At 40.3% G+C, this 20032-nt stretch overlaps 2 protein-coding genes across 2 annotated transcripts in view; one reads left to right on the top strand and one right to left on the bottom strand.

Annotated features, from left to right (window-relative positions):
* zcchc24 (zinc finger, CCHC domain containing 24) overlaps positions 1-4164 on the bottom strand; it is a 41930-nt gene extending 37766 nt beyond the window's left edge. The window contains exon 1 of the mRNA XM_048987036.1: positions 3577-4164. Within this exon, the coding sequence (XP_048842993.1) occupies positions 3577-3813 (237 nt within the window). The 5' untranslated portion in view covers positions 3814-4164. The remainder of the gene's footprint in view (positions 1-3576) is intronic.
* A 6430-nt stretch (positions 4165-10594) lies between these two features.
* On the top strand, positions 10595-20032 carry LOC125715591 (annexin A4-like). Its single transcript, XM_048987337.1, has 16 exons — positions 10595-10782; positions 11078-11249; positions 11844-12207; positions 12758-12798; positions 13526-13669; positions 13829-13916; positions 14323-14417; positions 14943-15056; positions 15221-15311; positions 15696-15775; positions 16339-16395; positions 16794-16887; positions 17274-17369; positions 18093-18151; positions 18980-19102; positions 19443-20032. Exons 3-16 carry the CDS (start codon positions 11847-11849, stop codon positions 19500-19502), a joined length of 1503 nt encoding a protein of 500 aa, XP_048843294.1. The 5' UTR covers positions 10595-10782; positions 11078-11249; positions 11844-11846; the 3' UTR covers positions 19503-20032.

The raw sequence follows: 20032 nt of genomic DNA, 5'->3' as shown, positions 1-20032 counted from the left end.
CAGAAACAGAGTCCCTTCTGATTCATCTGACATTTTTTTTCCCCCCACACAATCAAGGCTATTATAATATCAGCTGGGAGAGGTCAGATCCAGCATATAACTGCGCGACCGAGCTTGCAGTCAGAACTTTTATTTCACGGGGCATTAAAATAAAAACGTTCCTTTGGACCCAACTTGGATTTAGAGACCGACCCTTTCAGTTTGATCACGTTAATCCGTCTCAGTTATCAGTCCTATTTACACTAATGTGTTTCCCTCCCAAAGCACCTGAAGTCCATAAAGAAAAAATGCATCCAAAGTAATGGCCCCCTTCTCCGTGAGTCTCCAGGAACATGCTGGGATTTTGGCAGCGCGGCTTCCTTTCAGTTACAATTGCAAACAAGGTGGGAGAAGAATCACATCTGGATTTCAGGTTTGTCCCCTGCCACGCCCTACAATGCCCACAAATACGCAGCCTGCATGATGCCATAACAGCCCCTGTGCTGGTAAGTGACGTCCCCATTCCGAGCCAAGCCCTGTGGGCATTGTACGTAAATAATACAGGACGATGCTGAAACGGACCCACTGTCTCCGTCCCTGACTTCCTAGTATGCAAAACAGCATTTCTGGTCCGTTCCAGGTTTTAAAATGTCCCCCCTCCCCCCCCCCCCCCCCGCGTCTACGATCATTTCATTCATGTTGTTGATATTGAGGGGAAAAAAAAAAATCACTTTCCACCTCCTTCCCTGAGGAACCTACATGTAAAATCGATAGGCTGAGTTTCGGTGAAATTACACAACATTGCAATTATTCTTTTTTTTTTCCCAGTCAAAGACACAGAATCATCAACAGATAGCTGAAGCAGCAGACTGTTAGCACGTCAGCAAGGAGGAACCGCAGTCTACCTGTAAACAGCCCACATGGCAGATGTAAACAAAACGCAACTTCTGTGTCGACTGATTAGATTGACGGCATGACAGGAATTTACAACAGCTTACAAATTTTCAACACCATAAATCTAGCAATGACCCTCAGAACAAAATGGATCCAGCAAACTCCAAAAAAAACCTCAGCTTTCTAGAAGTTTTGCAATGACTTACTTTAGTTATACAGTCATTTGGGGTGGGACATTCTGCTTGATAGCGCGTCACAGATGTTGACTGACACCATAATGCTGACCAGAGACTCCAAACCCATGCTATGGAGAGCAGGCTGCTTCTCATCACAGCACATTTTCCCGGATTTATTTAATTAATTTATGACATGTGTTTGCAGCATCTAAATGTATTAAGATGATGTCAATGAATAATAAGCAGATCGTTACAATGCAATGGTTGATCATAAAATTGAACATAGATAACTTGACAAGCCTTTTGCCAATTTGAGCAGTAAACTGTAAAATTCAATTTAGAATGTTTTTCCCCCCCCACACACTAAGTACTGACAGTACACAGAGCAGTTTTTAAAGGGATACATTTGAATTATTGCGTGTGAATGCTAATGACAACACGATTCTGGGTGAATGCACAAATTAATGCACAAAATGTTTGCAGATGAGCAGACTCATAATGACCTTCTAAGATGCATTCCACTATAATGGAAACAAGCCTCCTAGTGCATGCTACAGAACCCTAACTTTGGCTATAAGAGTCCCCAAGCTATAAAAAGAGCACAGGACTTGGACAGGATGCAGGTTAGCAACCAGCAAGGGCAGACTGTAAAACGTCTCCATAATCCGCCGGTCATGAAGTACGGGCCGATCGTTAATGTAACAAAGGCAGGCATGCAATGTCACGTATATGGGACACAAAAAGCATGTGGAATCTACAAAGCATAGAGCCCAGCACACAGCTATAGACAGCAAATTAACGGCTGCTCAAGGACAAAGTTTTTCGTATTCGATGAATGAGTCCTTAAACTGTACAGACGTTACACTTATCGACCAGCAATTTATTCCAGCCTGCAGGATAACTTCTTTCTATAAGACTATATGAGAATTTATACTTAAATGGAAGCATATGAGAACAGAGAGCCTTTCGTGCAATTGTCCATTTCCACATGTATTGTGTTTGTTAAACCACAGCATCTATCCAAACAGCTTCAAACAGCTTTGTTTCAAACCAACTGCATTTTATTTAGCTTATTTAAAGATACACAACTGTTATAACTTATGTCAAACCATCCCGATTCAATATGTACTTGGCTCTGCAATGTTCTGTAAGTAAAAATATGTTACCCTTGCACAATGTCTGACTTTTCATGAATGGCATTAAGTGGAAATGTAGGAATATATTTGCTTTACAAAGATTTGTTTGATTTAAAAAGTGCACGTGTGTATTGTTATGTATTTTCAAAACTGTGAAAAGGCACGACTTGAGTATGTTGGCATCATCGATGCTACAGTACTAAACATTACCAAACATTATTTGTGTTGCAACTACATGACTGTCTTACTTTAAGTATATTTAATATTAACTGTTACTTGTGACTGTTATTGGCGTTTGTACTCTGCCAAATTACATTCTCCCCATAGTCCCAGTTGAGGACACTGCTTCAATGCTGAAGTATACTGCAAAAGCATACAAGGACGTTACTCGCTTAATGTCCTTACAGGACTGTGTCAGGGAATACTTAAAACGATAAACTGGACGAATTTGGAAATGTGGGAAATGCATATTCTCCATCACATGATTCAAATATAAATGTGTCCTCCCGTTATATCACGCTGGATTGTTACATCTGAAAATCAGCTTAAAGTGAATCTGAGTTTGCTAGACGTATGAGGTACTTATCCAGGCCGCACGACGTGCTTCACGGTCCGGCTAACTGTGGCGCTATCATAGTGGCCAAAAAGGTCAATAATCAGCTACAAAATTTCCAACAATATTTTTCTGGTACGATTACCGTGTAATTGAAAATAACAGCGCAAGTCTGCTGAACTTTTCTTAGTCTTCAACTATCTTCCAATTAGTCAACTGCTCTAAATAGGATCAGAGAATCTAACTCAATTCAGACAAAGTCTGAAATGTAGAGTAACAAACTCTTGTACAACGTAACCATGTTAAGTCCTTCATAAAAAGAGAACAGCATGGACCCTCAGCCCTAGTCATTACTACATCCTGTCATTCCCTGACATTTAGGATTTTAGCTAACAGATGAAAAATGACGGTACCGTTAAGGCGTCGACAGATCGTTCTCCACCAAAATCAATTGTTATATTTACAGAATTCAAGACTACTTTGCTCAAAAAAATATAAATCAGCATCCTTGCATTTTATTTCGTATTTATATTAAAAAGAAACAACTTTAGCAAAAGATTATTTTTCTTACAGCAGCGCATCACAAGTTTGCGATAAAAAATGCACTTTAAGTAACTTTTTCGTGTAAACGTACAAAGCAATGTGGCGTCCGCGTCCAAGTCATTTTACATTAGAACATGCAAGCGTGAGAACCTAAATTATTTTACTTTTATGGACAATTAAAAAAGGTTCCTTGTGTGGCGTTTATCCTATATTTTTGGACGCAGATCCAGCCGTAAAATGCACAGAAGAAATGAAAATGGAAAGGAAAAAATAGCGGATTCCGAAACTGTCTAACCTCATTCCTCTGGAGCTGAAAGAAGTTGTTCAGATAGCTGGAATTTAAAGAGGAGCCCAGGTCAGCAGCGGGAGGCTTGGTGTAGTTCAGTTCCGGATGGGAAGAGTTAGATTCTGGTCTGAACGCATCAAATGCACTGGTCTGGTGGGTGTCTTGTAAAGAGAGATATACCCAGTTTAAAAGCTGTGCAGGTTGGTACACGTTGGCACTGGTGTCTATAGCAGACATCAAACTCATCTTTAAAACGGAAATGTAGGTTTTTTTCGGTTCTCCGCTGTTTTAGGTAAATCACAACTTCTGATTTCTAGGTCGTAAGTTCACTTTTTTTTCTATTGTGTTACTTTGCGTTTCTCCGCCCGAAAGTATCCTCCTCTGTCTTTCTCCTTCTTCTTCACCCCGCAGGCTCCTTCTGGGATCTAAGTCCCTTAGTTCGCGATTATGCAAAAAGCATAGCTTTACGTTGTCAGTATAAAAAGTTGAAGCCGCAGGCGGCGGTCCGCTATCTTTATTTGCGCTGGAGCCTCAAGGAACTCATTGCATATTCGGGGGAAACCGGAGTGCGTCACCGTGCGAGCGGCGAATAGGGATCCTCTGCTCCTAGTAATTCATCTATCATCTGGTAATAGGACACCGCTTTGAATATTAACTCTCATTTCCCCCCCCCCCACTAAAACGAGCATCGTCATTGGTTTCATCGGTGAATATTTATGAGAACAGCTGAGCAGGACGGAACAGCAATGGCTGCGATACGGGGTCTTGACAGCTTGTAATTTGGAGAACAGTGGAAAGTTGAATATCATAGATACTGCTTGTATATTAAAGGGGCTCATTGCTTACTGCGTACTAACGCATTAGGCGTGGACATTTATACTAAAGCGATTTTGTGTATAAATGCGACCAGTTCTCCACCTCAAATGTGAAAGATAACGTGTATTTTGGTCATGATCTTGCTGAAATGATATTTTCTAATTATCGATCATTTTCAGATACGTAATAACGTCTTAAAAGTATTTTACTTGAAGTGTCATTCTGTTAATACTCACACATGGGATTGTGGAATGTGAGAGCTCATGAATTTCACTGATTAGCCTCAAGGAGAAGAGAAACAAATGGCATTGTTTATTCAACAGGGAATGGTTCCCAGGCTTTGGAGTCCGCAAGCTTGCTATTCCGTATTCTTCCATGTCGCAGGGAACGAAATCACAACGTTCTTTTATATTTGAAGCGATGTATAAGAAATACGGAGTAAGTTGGTTCTTTGCCATATTAATGCAAAACTGCATATCAAACAGATAAAAAAAAAAGTTATTTGCTGGGGCATCACCGGACTAATCATCAACAGTCCACACAATATGAAAATATAAATGCAATAAATATTAATATTATTTATGTGTAATATATTAACTTCCTTCAAGACAAATACCAAACAATTCTGCAATCATTTTGCTTACTTACCTAAAATAGTTTGAATTGCTTGCAATAAGGGCTGACGTTAATATAGTCAGTCTTTCCTGATTTTCGTGGCCTCAGTGTGATATATATACAGTCCACAGAAATGTTACCTCTGCCCTTTGTACATGACAAACGGAACCTTCCCAAGTTTCTTCCCACCACTGCTGGCTCACCTAAGCTTTCCACGGCACTACACTGTTTACTAATGCTCTCACATGTTACTGGTGTTATGCACAATATCTACCATGAGTCACAATTTTCCAGTACCTATTGTCCAGAACTTGTTTGCCCAGTACTTTATGTCTTGTCCAACTATTTGTTGATTCCTGCGCTCCATTCGGTCTGGAACTTAGTCGGTACTTTGTCGCCCAGTACTACATGTTTTGTCCAGTACCTTATTGTTTACACTTCATATTAATGCATCACCCATGCTCAGTGTAATCCTGATATATCTAGCATCCAGTATAATATCCTGACCCCCGCCTTCCTTCAGTCTTGAATGTAACTCTTGTCTTTTGTGTAAAGGCTGTGTTTATAGTATGGCACTTTGATATGGTGTGTGACTCTGTGTATTAGGGATTTTTTCTTGTGACTGGAAGAACAATTGTATCACAGTTGGGCCCTTGAGATCCTGTACTCTCACTGCAAGTTTCTCTTTCACCTTTATGTGTGTCTCATAGGAGAGTTAAGATGTGAAAACCAAAGAATTTCTATGCACACATGTCAAATCAATGTATCAGTATCATTACTTCACCATATGTGTGGCCTATGTGTGCATTAACAGAAGCCACTACTAAATTCTGTTATAACAGTGCTAACTTGCACTACAGTGTAAACTCATTGATGTTCATAGGGGATTTTTGTCTACAGTGGTGTTATTTGTTTAGCGTTAATTTTGTGTCGTTCATATTCATTGTATTTATTGGAAATAGTTCGAAGGAAGCACCCAAGTAAAAAAATCATTGCACTACATACATGCAGCAATAAAACTTGAAATGACTTTCAGTGAGAGATAGAGAATATCTGCAAGCATATGAGCAATACTTTTCTGTAGAATATGTGAGGAGGAGTCTTACAGTATGTTTGCCATGATGCATATGTTTCATAGTGCTACAGGCCTGCAGAATGGCCTTGGCTGAAAATCGGCACCGTGAGTGTTGAGCACCAGGGCCCAATTCTCACTGAGACTTCCCCCCAGTGGGTCTTTTACTTTGATGTCAGAAGTGTATAAAACAGACCTGCCTTTGGCAATCCTACAGGCAGGGTGTAGGTCTCATGCACTCCACCTGGCAGTCGTCATTGGGCCAGACCTAAGCTCAGGATGAGGTCCGTCTGTAGCTCGGCAGGGGAAGGGGCTGTTGGTTATGCAGCTAGGACTGCCACTTAAAGAAGAAATAGATTCGGTTATTTTAGCATAGACTGGCTAACTTACTTTTTGCAGATTTCTGCAGATGGGCTGTTCCACTGCTGGCCCACAGACATGTGCAGATTTTTATATAATCTGTTTGAGAGGGGTCATCTTTCTGACACGTTTTACCACTCTGGGCAGAGCTGAAGAGTCGGGGCCACAACGTTAAAATCCAGACCAAGGTTTTGTTTTAACCAACCAGTTTCACATTCTGTGACTGTGAGTCTTTATACTCAACTGGTTGGTTGAAACAAAATTTTGGTTTGACCTCTGTGGACTGTCACTAATCAGTGATTGAATGTTGCCCAAATCCAGTAGTAGAATACATACAACTTCAAAACCTATAGTTGGTGTAAATATTTTGTGCTGTAAATCATTAAGTAGTTCAAATCACTGCTGGGTACTTGATTGGTGTCCATTGGGTTAAAAATGCGGTAACTGACAGCATACAGTGCTCTTGGCAATCACAGTTAATCCTTGAAACATTGGCTATGTCTCTGGTTGATTTTTTTTTTTTCATGCCATGTAATCCTTGAATGTTCCAATTAAGAAAGGATGAACTGAATTTGTTACACAAAGTATAGACAAACTATTGACAATAATTGTGTGCAATATGTCAATTACGTATAATGGGTCTAATGAATTTTCAGATAGGAAATCTGACATGATAAAGGATTGATCTGTGTATGATCTAGAAGTAGTACCATATGTGTGTCATTTTTACTTAAAGTAGTGATTGGCAGAATTACGTTCGAGAGTCCCAAGACATGTTCTGTGACCTACATCAGCAGTGATGCTGGAGGAGATGGAGAAACACACAGGAATGTGAGAAGGGAGGTTGCCAGTAACAGCAGGTAGTGCAGCAGTTAAAAATACAAAGGTACAATGTGGGGGTTGCTAGCTCAAACCCCAAGAGGAACCCTGCTGGAGCATTATTTAGTGAAGTTCTTTACCAGAATTCTCTGGTCAAATAGTATGCGGTATAGATGAGTTAAATTGTAAGTTTATTTGGTCAAACAATAAAGTAGATGCAATCACAGGGTGGATGATGCAATGCTATTTGTATGATATTGTAACTTTCAATAAACCATGTTTTTCAACAGAAATATTAACATTGCAAGTTTAGTAAATACTTTGTGTGTGATTGTGCAACTGCTTGTTTAAATTCTTCTAATTCCATTTCCAAAGGCCAAACTGTTATTGTTCCACATTTAAATGACTGTGGAATTCTCTGACCACTTCTGGCAGCATTTCAGTTGTCTTTTTCCTGCTGGAGTCATGTGCTTCCTAGACGGAAAACTAGCATTTAAAACATGTGAACTGAGTTCCGTCAGAAAACACGAGTATATTTTCAAATGTGGGCCAATATAATTAACACTTTTATTTATTTTTCCAAGGACGTCTGACCTTGTTGAATTATTGTGCAACTAATGATTTATTCTTCCTCTTCCTTCATTGTTGATCTGAGCATTGTGTATTTATGATGTTTTCATGTCTTTTAATATACATTTGTCCATGTAGTATTTTTATTTGAATTTAGATGTACTGAACTCAGGCGATGCTTGGTTTCTGCATCCATGTGCATAATTTTTCGCCAAGAACAAGTCAGGGCCATCATTTTTGGGTTAATCTTGATGTATTGAGTTTTTTTTCATTTACATTTATATGAATCCATCCATCCTGCATTATCCACTTATCCAGTCACAGCGATGCTGGAAAGTACCCCACACTGAAAGAGATGCCAGTCCATTGCAGGGTATACACTGTCCCACTATGGGCAGTTTAGACACTGATTAACCTAACCACATGCCTTTGGGCTGTGGGAGAACATGTAATCTCTGTAAATGAAGAGCCAGGGAAAAACAGGAATCAAAGCCAAAGCCCCGGAGTGCTAACCAATCAGTCCGACTTCCTCTGTCACGTTTTTTCTTAAATTTTGCCAGCAAAATTTGTTTTCTTGGAGTATTTTGAGTGTTTAACTGTATATACACTATGTGACACTTAAACACTTTATCGCAAATGTAGTTTCAAATCTTTTCTAATGTTATGTAATTTTTCTAATGTAATGTTTTATATATATATATATATATATATATATATATATATATATATATATATATATGACCCAAAAAGTCACATAAACAGATACGCAGCTGGAAATTCAACCAAACTGTCTTTCAGGAAGTAGATGAACCAAAGCGTTAAGCCGTCATTTTAATGGCGATAGTGAAATGCTGCTGAGGAAATCTTGCACCTACATCTTTTTCCCAGGTGGTGGCATCCTTGCTCACCCACAGCTGAATTGCATTATAAAGTAAGACGTGAAACAGTTTTCTGATATTTGCCGTTATCATTTTAGCTACTAAATATCTGTACCCAAGGCTTAAGGAGCCCTGACGCTTCCCCTTTCCCCAGAAATGTCCAGATTCACCACTACTGTGCAAGGATTACTTCACGCTTTCGTTGAAAGCAATTGTTTCGTTGTCGTTTTACATTCTCCAATATCAGAATAATAAAAAGTTATTGGATATGAATTTTATACTATACCACAGACAAAACGTGAACGTTAAGGTCCACACAACAGTGCACAAAAACCGAAGGGGGCAGGTTTGTGGTGGTAAAACAGGACTGATAAAAATCATGTGTTTTACATGTACCTACAAACTGAAAAACTAATGTTTGCATCACTTAATTAATCTGTACATTTGTCACCATAGACAAACATGCTGAGTGACGATTCACACATATTGGACACTACACCATCTCCCTGCGTATAAGTATTTTGTGGAAACCCTCGAATACAGGGGTGGGAAAAGCAAACCACACGTACAGAAAACGAGGGAAAGGGAGACGCTCACAGCGGGAACAGGAACTCCAGCCCACATCCCCGGAGGTCTGTCATCACCGTACCGAACAGAAGTATTTTAATAGTTAAATCAAAATGTCACATCGTAGCACATAATGTGTATGTAGCCCATTCATGAAGTGTTAAAAACTGCTGTAAACGTGCAAAGATGTTTGGAGCCGCTTCAACTCGGTTTTAGCGGGCGGCGGTGGAAGCCGATGTGGTCGCCGGCTGACGTCCATCTGAGCCCGACACGGACCGCGCTCAGCTCTGCGGTCCTTCCTCACCGCCATTGCATCGCGCCATTATTAGCCCGTCAGTCGATTGCCAGATAACCGGCAAATTCTTTTCGTCGTTCCCCCTTCTTGCAAAAAATCACAGTTAACTACGGCGGTCAAAAGAACACTTTAGTAAAAACGCAAAAAAAAAAAAATTTACATACATAGGCCACAGATCCAAATTTAACTAAGCTAGTCAGCACGAAACCTTTCCCTTCCATTATTTAGACATGCTGGCTAAAATCAACCCGTCCACGTGTTGCGACTAATAGCTAACAAGATTAGTCCCAAACTCCTAACTATCTTTAGTGGTTTAATTTGATCGATTCTTTATAAAAGTTACGTCTAACTGCCCTACATGATAAACAAGCAGTGATACTTGAACACGCTGTCCGGCGTATGCTGCCCCTAGTGGTTTGGAGTACTTCCTACTGTGGAAAAACGGCCAGCCGCGAAGTGCTGAACGCTTAAGGAAAACTAATAATAAATAATAAATTGAAGAACGAGAACTACAAAAAGCAGATGGAAATGTCTTGCATTAAACTTTGACATTAAACAGTTAAGTGTTTTGCGTTTTCTTAATGTGCTGTAATTTCGACGGAATTTAACACTAGGCACCGCCCACTTCTGCGAAACCTTAAAAGCGTTACATGTCAGCCGTGGCTCAGTGGAAGAGCAGGATGGGCAACACGCCCTTTTTGCCTGTCAACCGACCCATGACTGAATCCATCCACCCACATCTACACAGCCATAGCATGCGCTTTATATGTATGCATACGTGTGTATGTATAGATACCGTATAAATAAACGGTTGCGCAGAATAGGCTCCGGACCCCCCGCCACCTTGAATAAGACGTGAGGTTACAGAAAATGAATGGATGGATGGATGGATGGAAAGTTGTGCAGAATAGACAGGGCACTGGGCGTTACATGTAAAATAAGACGCTGTAATTGGCGTCAGGCGGTTAGTAATTGCCCAGACTCTGAGTCATAAAAAGGGTAGGGCAATTACCGGGGATGGGGGAGGGTTAGGGGTTTGCAGAAGTTCGTTTGGCCGACCAAGAAACCCAAACCTTTACTGCTCTTAAAGAGATATCTGCGGGTTATTATCACAACTACATAGTATGACTTGGAGTTTCATAAAATACTTTCACTAAAATACTGAAGCCAAATTATTCTGTACTTGGTTGCTGACCTTGTCAAACTGGTTCGGGCTGGTTACTGTAAGTGAATTCAAACATACACTTACAACGAATTCCAGTTTAATATTCTTCGATCTTTCTGGTTCGAATGTGTTTCATATATTTGCTTTTATTAGATTTGTCTAAGTGTTGCTGTAATAAAACAGGCCCGTTTTAGACTTCGGCTGGGGCCAACTTGATTTATTGTTTTGTTGCATTTTATGGCAGATAAGTGACGTGTCACCTCACTGAAAGTGTTTGCCACAAGTTACTGTGGACCATTGTGTCACATTTTGAGCGTTTTAGTCACTTCGTCCGTAATACGTTATTTGTGCAGAACAGAAATAACAAAAGAGACCCACCCACCACATTAGTTGGATTCCAGGCTTCTCTTCCTGGATCTTTCGCCCGGAAGAATCTCACTCGGTGTCTCCTTTTCGCTGCTCTCTGCAAAGCAGTCTTTAAGATTGCATTCTGCTTTTCACAGGGAAACTTTTGCATTTCACACAGTAAGTAATGTATGATCTCATATTAGGGGTGTGTTTTTCCACTTTCAATATTTTTTTTCTCCCGCTTTTCATTTTAATTACCCATTATTTGCGGAATAAACTTTGCTCCAGTGGCTTTTCCATAATTTATTTATCGGTCATATTTTACAGTGCGGTATCAGAAATATTGTCTCTCCTGATTCGATTTTACCTCTGAAACGTAGTTATTTGTCTTACGTTATTCTACTCTTTGCTGTAAGCCGCCATTTTATATTTTGCATCGGAAATCGCAGTATTTTAAAATTTGTCTTGAAGTAATCTCATTAACCCTGCGCAAACACGTTTCTTACTGAAGTTTCGTATACTAGGCATGTTATTAATGCACACTGGGGTGTACTATGAAGTGCTTTAACTTAGTGTCACGTGTCCTATGCTTTTACATTTTTAGTACATTGATGGTTGTGCAGTGTAGAGTCTCTAGTAGATTTCAAGCGTTGTGATCTTCACAGTAAATGATCCGCATTTTGCTATATGATTGCTCTATGTTTCTTGTAAGGGGTGGAAATTTTGTATGCATAGTAAGGTACAAAAATGACTTATCTTTCTACGTTTTAGAAAATGAGTTATCCAGGATACCCTTCTCAGCCTGGTGGCTACCCTCCCCAAGCTGGTGGGTACCCACCTCAGCCAGGAGGCTATCCCCAACAACCAGGTTCTTATCCTCCTCAAGGAGGGGGCTACCCTGGCCAACCCGGGGGCTACCCTGGCCAACCCGGGGGCTACCCTGGCCAACCCGGAGGCTACCCTGGCCAACCCGGGGGCTACCCTGGTCAACCCGGAGGCTACCCTGGCCAACCCGGGGGCTACCCTGGCCAACCCGGGGGCTACCCTGGCCAACCTGGGGGCTATCCTGGGCAACCCGGAGGCTACCCACAACAACCAGGTGGAGCTGGGGGCTATCCCTCCATGCCTCCTGCAGGTCAGTTGGTAAAACTTACAAATCTGATTTTTTTTTGTACATAGCACATACAAACAGTGAGAGTTTGAAGTTTGTATTTCCAGAAGAAATGCTAATCCAGTTCTCATAAAACCAGTCTGTCAGATACAACATTACAAAACTGTGACACGTACTTAAAAAGTTCCAATTTAAATAGTATAATAGTTAATGTGTCAAATACAGTCCAGTAGTACAGTGGTTCTCAAACCCGTCCCTCAAGACAATCCACAGTTTTGCTCCCTCCCAGTTCTCAGATGAGTTGGAAACTGGTTTGAGAACCTGCACTAGAGGCCTAGTCTGGTTTTAAGGCTTGCATTCACATTGTCATGTTTTGTTTCGGTGTTCAAATTCTTTAAAATGTCTGATAAGCTCTTGGAATATGGATAATATCTCATAAAGAAGGTTCTTCCAATTTCTTAGTTGCCTTTGTTGTTTATTTTTTTGTGAAGTCATATCCCTGTTAAGAATTAAACTTTGAAAATGTGATTTGCGGTTAATGTATTTAACTGTACAACTTTCTACTTTTTTCCAGGAGGCAACACTCCATGGGGAGCTGGACCTGGCTTTGGGATGGTAATTTTGACCATTGTTAGCTATGCATTTTTAGGATACGATAAAATTTTCAAATCCTGTGCTGCTTCACTTTGCTATGCATGCACTGTGAAGAATACAGGAAAATCGTAAAATATTAACACACCCAGCTTTCCTTGTAATTGTGACCTGAATACTAAAAGAAATTTTTTCACTTATGGTGTTATAGATTGTGGCTTCTGAACTTGGATGGGTATTTTTAGTTGAGGAGTGATGAATACTTGCTACCTGAAGCTTTATAGCCCTGAATCCACTGTCCATATATATATTTGAACCTTAAACAACTTACAATACAACTTAAAATGCAGGCCACTTTATTCTTCTACACATTGAAATTTATAGTGAAATAATGAAGAAATGCGAACAGAACTAATAAGGATGTCGAGGTGTCCCAATACATTCGGTCTAGATTTTGTAAGTTACATCAATGGTGAAATAGCATTTTTGCAAGATTTGTTGTGATGCAACAGTCCTTTTTATGAAGGGGAAAAAAAAATTGTGTTTTTTTTTTAGGAAACTGGAAATGACATTGCTTGTTGCAAGCCACAACAAATGAATACCATGAGCAGCAATGTTCTGGTTATTTGATCTCCTCACTAGCTATAGAAGATTCCAAGGGATTCCAGATTTACTTAGCAACATACTGAGCTGGAAAACTAGCACTAATGCACGTCCCTAATCTGAGATTGGCATGTTCATTTCTCCCTAGCCAGGAGGGGGCATGCCTCAGGGAATGGGATACCCCGGTGGCCCAGCCCCAGGTCAGCCTACACCGGGGTACCCAGGAGGTCCTGCACCAAATCCGTCCATGCCAGGCTATGGGGGAGGTGTTCCAGCCGGCCCAGCGGTGAACGTAAGGACAGAACGATCTGTTAAGGCTCGGCGTTACTTTTTGGTGATACTCAAACATGTGTAGTAATATTTTATAGGCCGCTTACAAAAGGCATATATGCACACATGACTGTTCACATTTACTTTCTGAAAAGGTATCTTGTTTCATGTGTCTCATTAGAAGGGATTCCGGGGGACAATAAATGATTTCCCCGGGGCTGATCCCCTGAAGGATGTAGAAGTGCTCCGGAAAGCGATGAAGGGTTTTGGTGAGTGATCGCGTTCCGCTTAAATCATCATTGTTAGAATTGTCAGCTTAAGGTGTGTCTTAAAATAGGTGCCCTGCTGTTTGGCCCCAGAGTGAGTTAGACTGGTTGGTTGTTTCACTTCCCGTCACTCTACAGTGGGCCAGGTTTGAGTAAATGCTGCGCCCTTCTCAGAGCATTATGCTCCCCGACACGCCCTGCAAAGCAGAAACGGTGGGTAACTGGCAAAGCAAAGCACTGCTGGTGGCATGAGCCAGTCCTTACCTCTTCCAAATTAGTGTGGATATTTTGGGTTGAGTAGGGGTCCTGTCACCGGAAGGCCATTCCAGATTAGAAGAAAGGGGTTTGGAATTACACATGTGCTTGAGTATCTTTGAGTAAACATCTTTTATTTTTGAAAATTAAACAGGCACAGATGAGAAGGCAATCATAGAGCTTCTTGGAAATCGATCCAGCAAGCAGCGTGTGCCAATGGTTATGGCCTACAAAACAACATATGGAAAGGTATGGCCCAGTTTAATACTGATGAGAACTGGCAAGCAATAGGCAAATAGCTCTGGGGGAAAAGTAAGAGACCACAGCAAAATTTTAGCTTCACTCATTTCTCAATTTTATTTCTGTGTGTTTGTGAATAATACACGTATTTTTTGTAAATTCCTACCTGGCCTTCTGTGTTTCTCATTAATGAAGGGCTTCTTCCTTGCTTTTTGGGACTTCAGTCCTGCTTCTAGGAGCCTGATATGAACTCTCCTAGCAGTGCACTTCACACCCGCACTTAATGTTTCCCATTCCTTTTGAATTGATGTCATCTTCCGATTCATGAGAAACTGTCAGATAAGTTGATGCTCATCTCTGGCATGAGAAGCCTAGACCTTTTTTCCAGCAGAGCCAGGATTAAACCAGGTTTTAAAAATACGGATTGGTCTCTTAATTTTTCCGGAGTTCTATGTGATTGCTGTTAGTGTTAGTTAGTAGGGTCACAGTTTGAAATAGTGTGATTTGAACTTTTGTTTTGCTTCTTTTTGACAGGATTTGATATCTGATTTGAAGTCCGAGCTTTCGGGTAACTTTGAGAAGCTTGTCCTAGCCATGGTGACATCACCCTCCCATTATGATGCGTATGAGCTCAGACAAGCCATGAAGGTAAATCTGGTCATGTGATTTACATAAGTAAAGGAAGACTGGCTGCTGAACGCGCATTCAGGACTGAACCTAATAGCAAAATGGGAGGGTTATGGGAACTGTAACTGGGAAATGCTGAGAGTTTTCTACAGAAAGAATTGGGTTTAAATGTGCAATTGTGACAGGGAGCGGGCACTGATGAAGCATGCCTGATTGAGATCCTGGCGTCCCGTTCCAACGCTGAGATTCGGGAGATTAATCAGATTTTTAAAAGTGGTAAGTTTCAAGAGACGAGAGACGAATCTGGTCAGGCTTGTCTTTTTTTAAGAAAGAACTTTTTGTTCATTTAATGGACAAAGGATAAAGAATGCTTCTATTTCACTCACTTTAAGCTGTTGCAAAAAAGTCAGCCCTGCTGCAAAGCCTTATTTTAGACTCTTCAATATTTCCTAGTAGCGGTCAGTGCATCTTGCAGGTTGCTGTAACACATAAATAACTGATGGCCATTTTGTCATCTGAATGAGATTAGTTTTAGGGTTATATTACGTATATGATTTTGTTTCTGGTTATTTTGCATTCTGCTGTCATTAAGATTTGGTTGGCCATGCAAATCACATACATCCTGGTTTTCCTGCGTGCTCATGATCTTCTCGGTTCCAGAGTACAAGAAGACACTGGAGGACACCATTAAAAGTGATACCTCAGGGCACTTCTGCAGACTTTTAATCTCACTTTCACAGGTAACTGGGTTCATTCCTCTTGACCCCTCGTTGATGTAATAATTTTTGTAGTGAATGCTGATTTGGACATAAATTGAAGGGTGTGTGTAATTGGTCAGTTGAAAAAGAATCTAAGTAGTTGGAAGTAAATTTGTCCATTACCAGTGGAGGAAAAAATGTATGAACAATAAGGCAGAAACCATATCCATATAAACACATTAGTATGAGGTGTTTATGTATAGTGCAGATAATATCTTGTCCTATATTTGTGGTTCTTTGTTTATTATCTTAATTTATCCACCATGTATGTTTTTTTTTATGTGTAAATGTTTACCTGAGGCTTTATGCAGAGATGGTAGACAAGGCTGCAATTTGCAGAGAATGGGCAGTATCAAATTTCACATGAAAACAAAAAATTAACTGGATTTTCAAGTGATATGATTGCAGATGCGGAATGAGACATTGAGTTATTTGTTGGTGAATAGTAGGGACAAAATAAGGATTATTTCTCCAGGAGATGGCACCACAAAGTAAGAAATGGTACACTATGATTACATAATGCTGTTTATTTTTCTTGTTTGAAGGGTAATCGTGATGAGAGGGAGACTGTTGACATATCTTTAGCTAAGCAGGATGCTCAGGTAAACATGCTTGGAATTACATTAAGACAAAAGTAAATAGAGCTATGTATTCGAACAACTTTAAAATCTTAAGAACCAAGATGGCGGCGCTTAGTCTCGCTGCTGCCGAAATGATGCTAAAAGTTAGTATTTGAAATTTCATGAGGATTTTTTTAATAGCTTCTTGCTTATGTGTTTTAACCCTTGTGTCCAGACCGCCCCCCTTGTTTTTACACTTCAAATATCGTAAAGCCCTGCCTTTGACACAGTATACCTGTATATGGATGACATGACAATAAACCTTACAGGATTTCACCTGACAATCCTAAGCATCAAGATACGTTTGTTAGAAGCTGCTACTGCCCTCTCACATTATGGACAGCAGTGTTCTCCGCTCATATCTGCGTTTGGTTTTTCAGAAACTTTATGCTGCTGGAGAAAACAAAGTGGGCACTGATGAGTCTCAGTTTAATGCCATCCTGTGTGCTAGAAGCAAACCGCACCTGAGAGCAGGTGAGCCGGAGCAGGAACAGAAATTTCAGCAGCTGGTTATCTTCTTCCTGCAATTGTGCATTCAGGGATTTTAAAAAATCTGTATAAGAGTCACCTTGGAAGAGAAATAATTTATTTCTTTATAATCTGAAATGAAAAACTTTTGTTCACCCTTGTGTGATAGCATTATTAATTGGTAGAACGGGATATCATACTGTGAGGCTGCGCTTAAAATAATAATGTGAAAAAAGGAATCATAGCGTGGGCGTTCCTACCCGGAAGACCCTGAGACCATGCAGTATGGTATCCTGTCAACAACAGTGATGCAAGAGGGGGATGAAGATGTTGATGATGGTGTGTTTGACAAAGCCTGCACTGAACTTGCATTCTTTGGCATCTGCTTGTAGTTTTCCAAGAGTACCAGCAGATGTGCGGCAGAGAAATAGAGAAAAGCATTTGCAGGGAGATGTCTGGAAATCTGGAGTCTGGCATGGTAGCCGTGGGTAAGTTGCTTCAGGCTAATTATGCTACTTAGCATGTTGTTGAAGGCTCCAGTGCTAGTAGTTTTCTCCAAGATGTAGCTTACAAACATTTGTTTATTGACTGATATGTGTTCAACTTTGACACGATTATAATATTATAATTCTTTTTTTGATAATGTAACATGCATCACCAAAAATGTTTATTTTCTTATTTATGTCCTGGCAAAATGCTGTCATTGCTGGCCATAATGGCAGTATTCATGTTGGATGGTGATATAATTATTATTTTTTTTGCCGTATATCAGAACACTGATTTTAAAATTGCTGCCTGCTGCCCATGGGATGTCACTGGTGCTCATATTGAAATGTCACTGGTGTTCATCGTCTTGTGCTGTAATTTATTTTCTGAAGGTTCCATATTTTTATAAACAATGGATGCTAAATTTTAGTATTAAAGGTACACTGTCAGTCAGGTCATTCATAGGTCTTTTGTCTGTTGTGCATTAACGTGCACCACTGTGATTCAACATACCTTTGGTACAATGTACTTAAAAACAGGGGTTTTTAACTATCAGCAGTTGTTGACAATGCACAATATAGCACTTGTGCTACACTGGGGAATCCTTTTTTATGGCGTTCAAACTGCCTTTTGTGTTTCTCCTTTTCCATATATCCTTTTTTAACACTGAATAGGGACTGCAAAGGAAGCAAATGTTACACTCCATGATATGTTCTGTGTTTTAGTGAAATGCATTAAGAACACACCTGCCTTCTTCGCTGAGCGGCTGCACAAGGCTATGGCGGTAATGTTGCATTTGTTTTACCTGCACCTGTGATTCTTAACACAGAAAAATAACATCTGTGTAAAATTACTACTACCTGTGACTGCATCATGGGGCAGCATGGTGGCGCAGTGAGTAGCACTGTTGTCTCATACCTCTGGGACCAGGGTCCGAGTCTCTGCCATGGGTCCTTGTGTGTGATGTTTGCATGTTCTCTGAGTCGTCGTGGGGTTTCCTCGGTTTACTCCGGTTTCCCCCCCCCAGTCCAAAAACATGCTGAAGTTAGTTGGAGTCGCCAGATTGTCCCTAGGTGTGAATGGTGCGTGAGTCAGATTCCCCATCCTGGGTTGTTCCCTGCCTTGTCCCCCATAGCCTCCGGAATAGGCTCTGGACCCCTCCTCCTCGCTATCCTGACGAGTTCAAGCAGCTACAGAAAATGGATGGATGGTTGGATGGATGTTTACTACATGATAAATAAAAATATCTTGTTTGGGGATGCACAGCATGTACAGTAGGAACAGGTTGTCTGTGTCTCAGAATAAGTCATCATTCTTGATACCATTTACAAAATTTTCTTTCAAATGAAGATATTTGATTTTCATAATATTCTTTTTTCCACATCATTCCCATTGTTGCTTTGAAATGCAATGAGGTTATTGAATTATGGTAAGAGAAATCCTACGGTAATGCTTAACGTGCCAATACTGTCGGCATGCACCTGCAGTTAATGTAAGCACGATTTACCTTAGTAATGCTGTAAAACACTGTTTCCAGCACTAGCTACATTTAAAATGAAAACTGACTTGAAGGTGTCACGTGCAGTTTGATGCATTCGAACCTGTGCTGCAGGGGGCTGGGACAAAGGACCATACCCTGATCCGGATCATGGTGACCCGCTCCGAGATCGACATGCTAGACATTCGTCAGGAGTATTTGCGGACCTACGGAAAATCCCTGTATACGCACATCAGTGTGAGTACAACTCCTGTCCTCCTTGCTGTTTCGGTGGAAAATGTTTTGTTTCTTATTTATTTATTTTTTTTTCCACATTGTTTTAAACAAACTCCCAGTGTCGTCCTTTTATTAAATGAAGATCGCCTGAATACGTACTAAACCAGAGTAAACGAATTCTGTATTATTAATGGTGATTTAAGCAGGATTGAAATGCTGAGAGTAGATGCGTATCCGTTCATATGAAAACTTGACTGAATTTGCCTCCTGTCTGAATGTGACGATGACGTAATTATCAGAAACACTACAGTCAGGGCCTGATGGGGGAAAAATTACATTCTTTCTTTTTGTGACATCATAGGGGGATACGTCTGGGGATTATCAGAAGCTGCTGTTGAAGTTGTGTGGAGGAAATGACTGAGGGCATCTGGGGACATTTCCTGATTTTTCTGAAGACAGGAGGGTCTGCCACTATTTGAATAAAGAAATGTGGTCATTTACTGGCACCCAGAATACTAATAATATGTAACTCTGCATGTATTTTCCCTTCACGGTGCATTTTACCGCTAAAGTAAATGTTATTGCAAAGTAGATAAAGGAATACACATTTTTCTATATTATATGCGATTAATAACTCACTCTTTGAACTAATCTCGAGGGTATATAATCTGAAAGGTTTTAACACATTAATATTTTTGTGTGATCTCTTGGCTAAATTCTTTTCTTTTATTACAAGCTTGCTTTTCTGAATATCTGTGCAAGATAATTTCTATTCTATCTTAGCAGTGCTCAGCATCACCATAAAAGAGAGCTGTACTGTTAACATATGGAGTATATATGTAGCTTAGGAACATATTATTGGATGGCAACATAAAAGTGAGCTTTTGACCCCAAAGCTTTCCTCAGAATGTTATCAGAGTTTGAAATAAAAGGCAAGATGTCTGTGCATTA

The sequence above is a fragment of the Brienomyrus brachyistius genome, chromosome 20 (assembly GCF_023856365.1).
Source record: "Brienomyrus brachyistius isolate T26 chromosome 20, BBRACH_0.4, whole genome shotgun sequence".
Classification (NCBI taxonomy): domain Eukaryota; kingdom Metazoa; phylum Chordata; class Actinopteri; order Osteoglossiformes; family Mormyridae; genus Brienomyrus; species Brienomyrus brachyistius.
The sequence above is the reverse complement of the archived record's forward strand: the minus strand, read 5'-3'. Positions and strand labels throughout refer to the sequence as shown.

What these genes read in the sequence shown, in the direction of transcription:
- LOC125715591 (XM_048987337.1), top strand. Translation starts at nt 11,847, where the DNA reads ATGAGTTATCCAGGATACCCTTCTCAGCCTGGTGGCTACCCTCCCCAA. An exon ending in GAAAGCGATGAAGGGTTTTG is followed by an intron (nt 13,917 to 14,322) that starts GTGAGTGATCGC and finishes AAAATTAAACAG; the next exon opens with GCACAGATGAGAAGGCAATC. An exon ending in TTTTAATCTCACTTTCACAG is followed by an intron (nt 15,776 to 16,338) that starts GTAACTGGGTTC and finishes TCTTGTTTGAAG; the next exon opens with GGTAATCGTGATGAGAGGGA.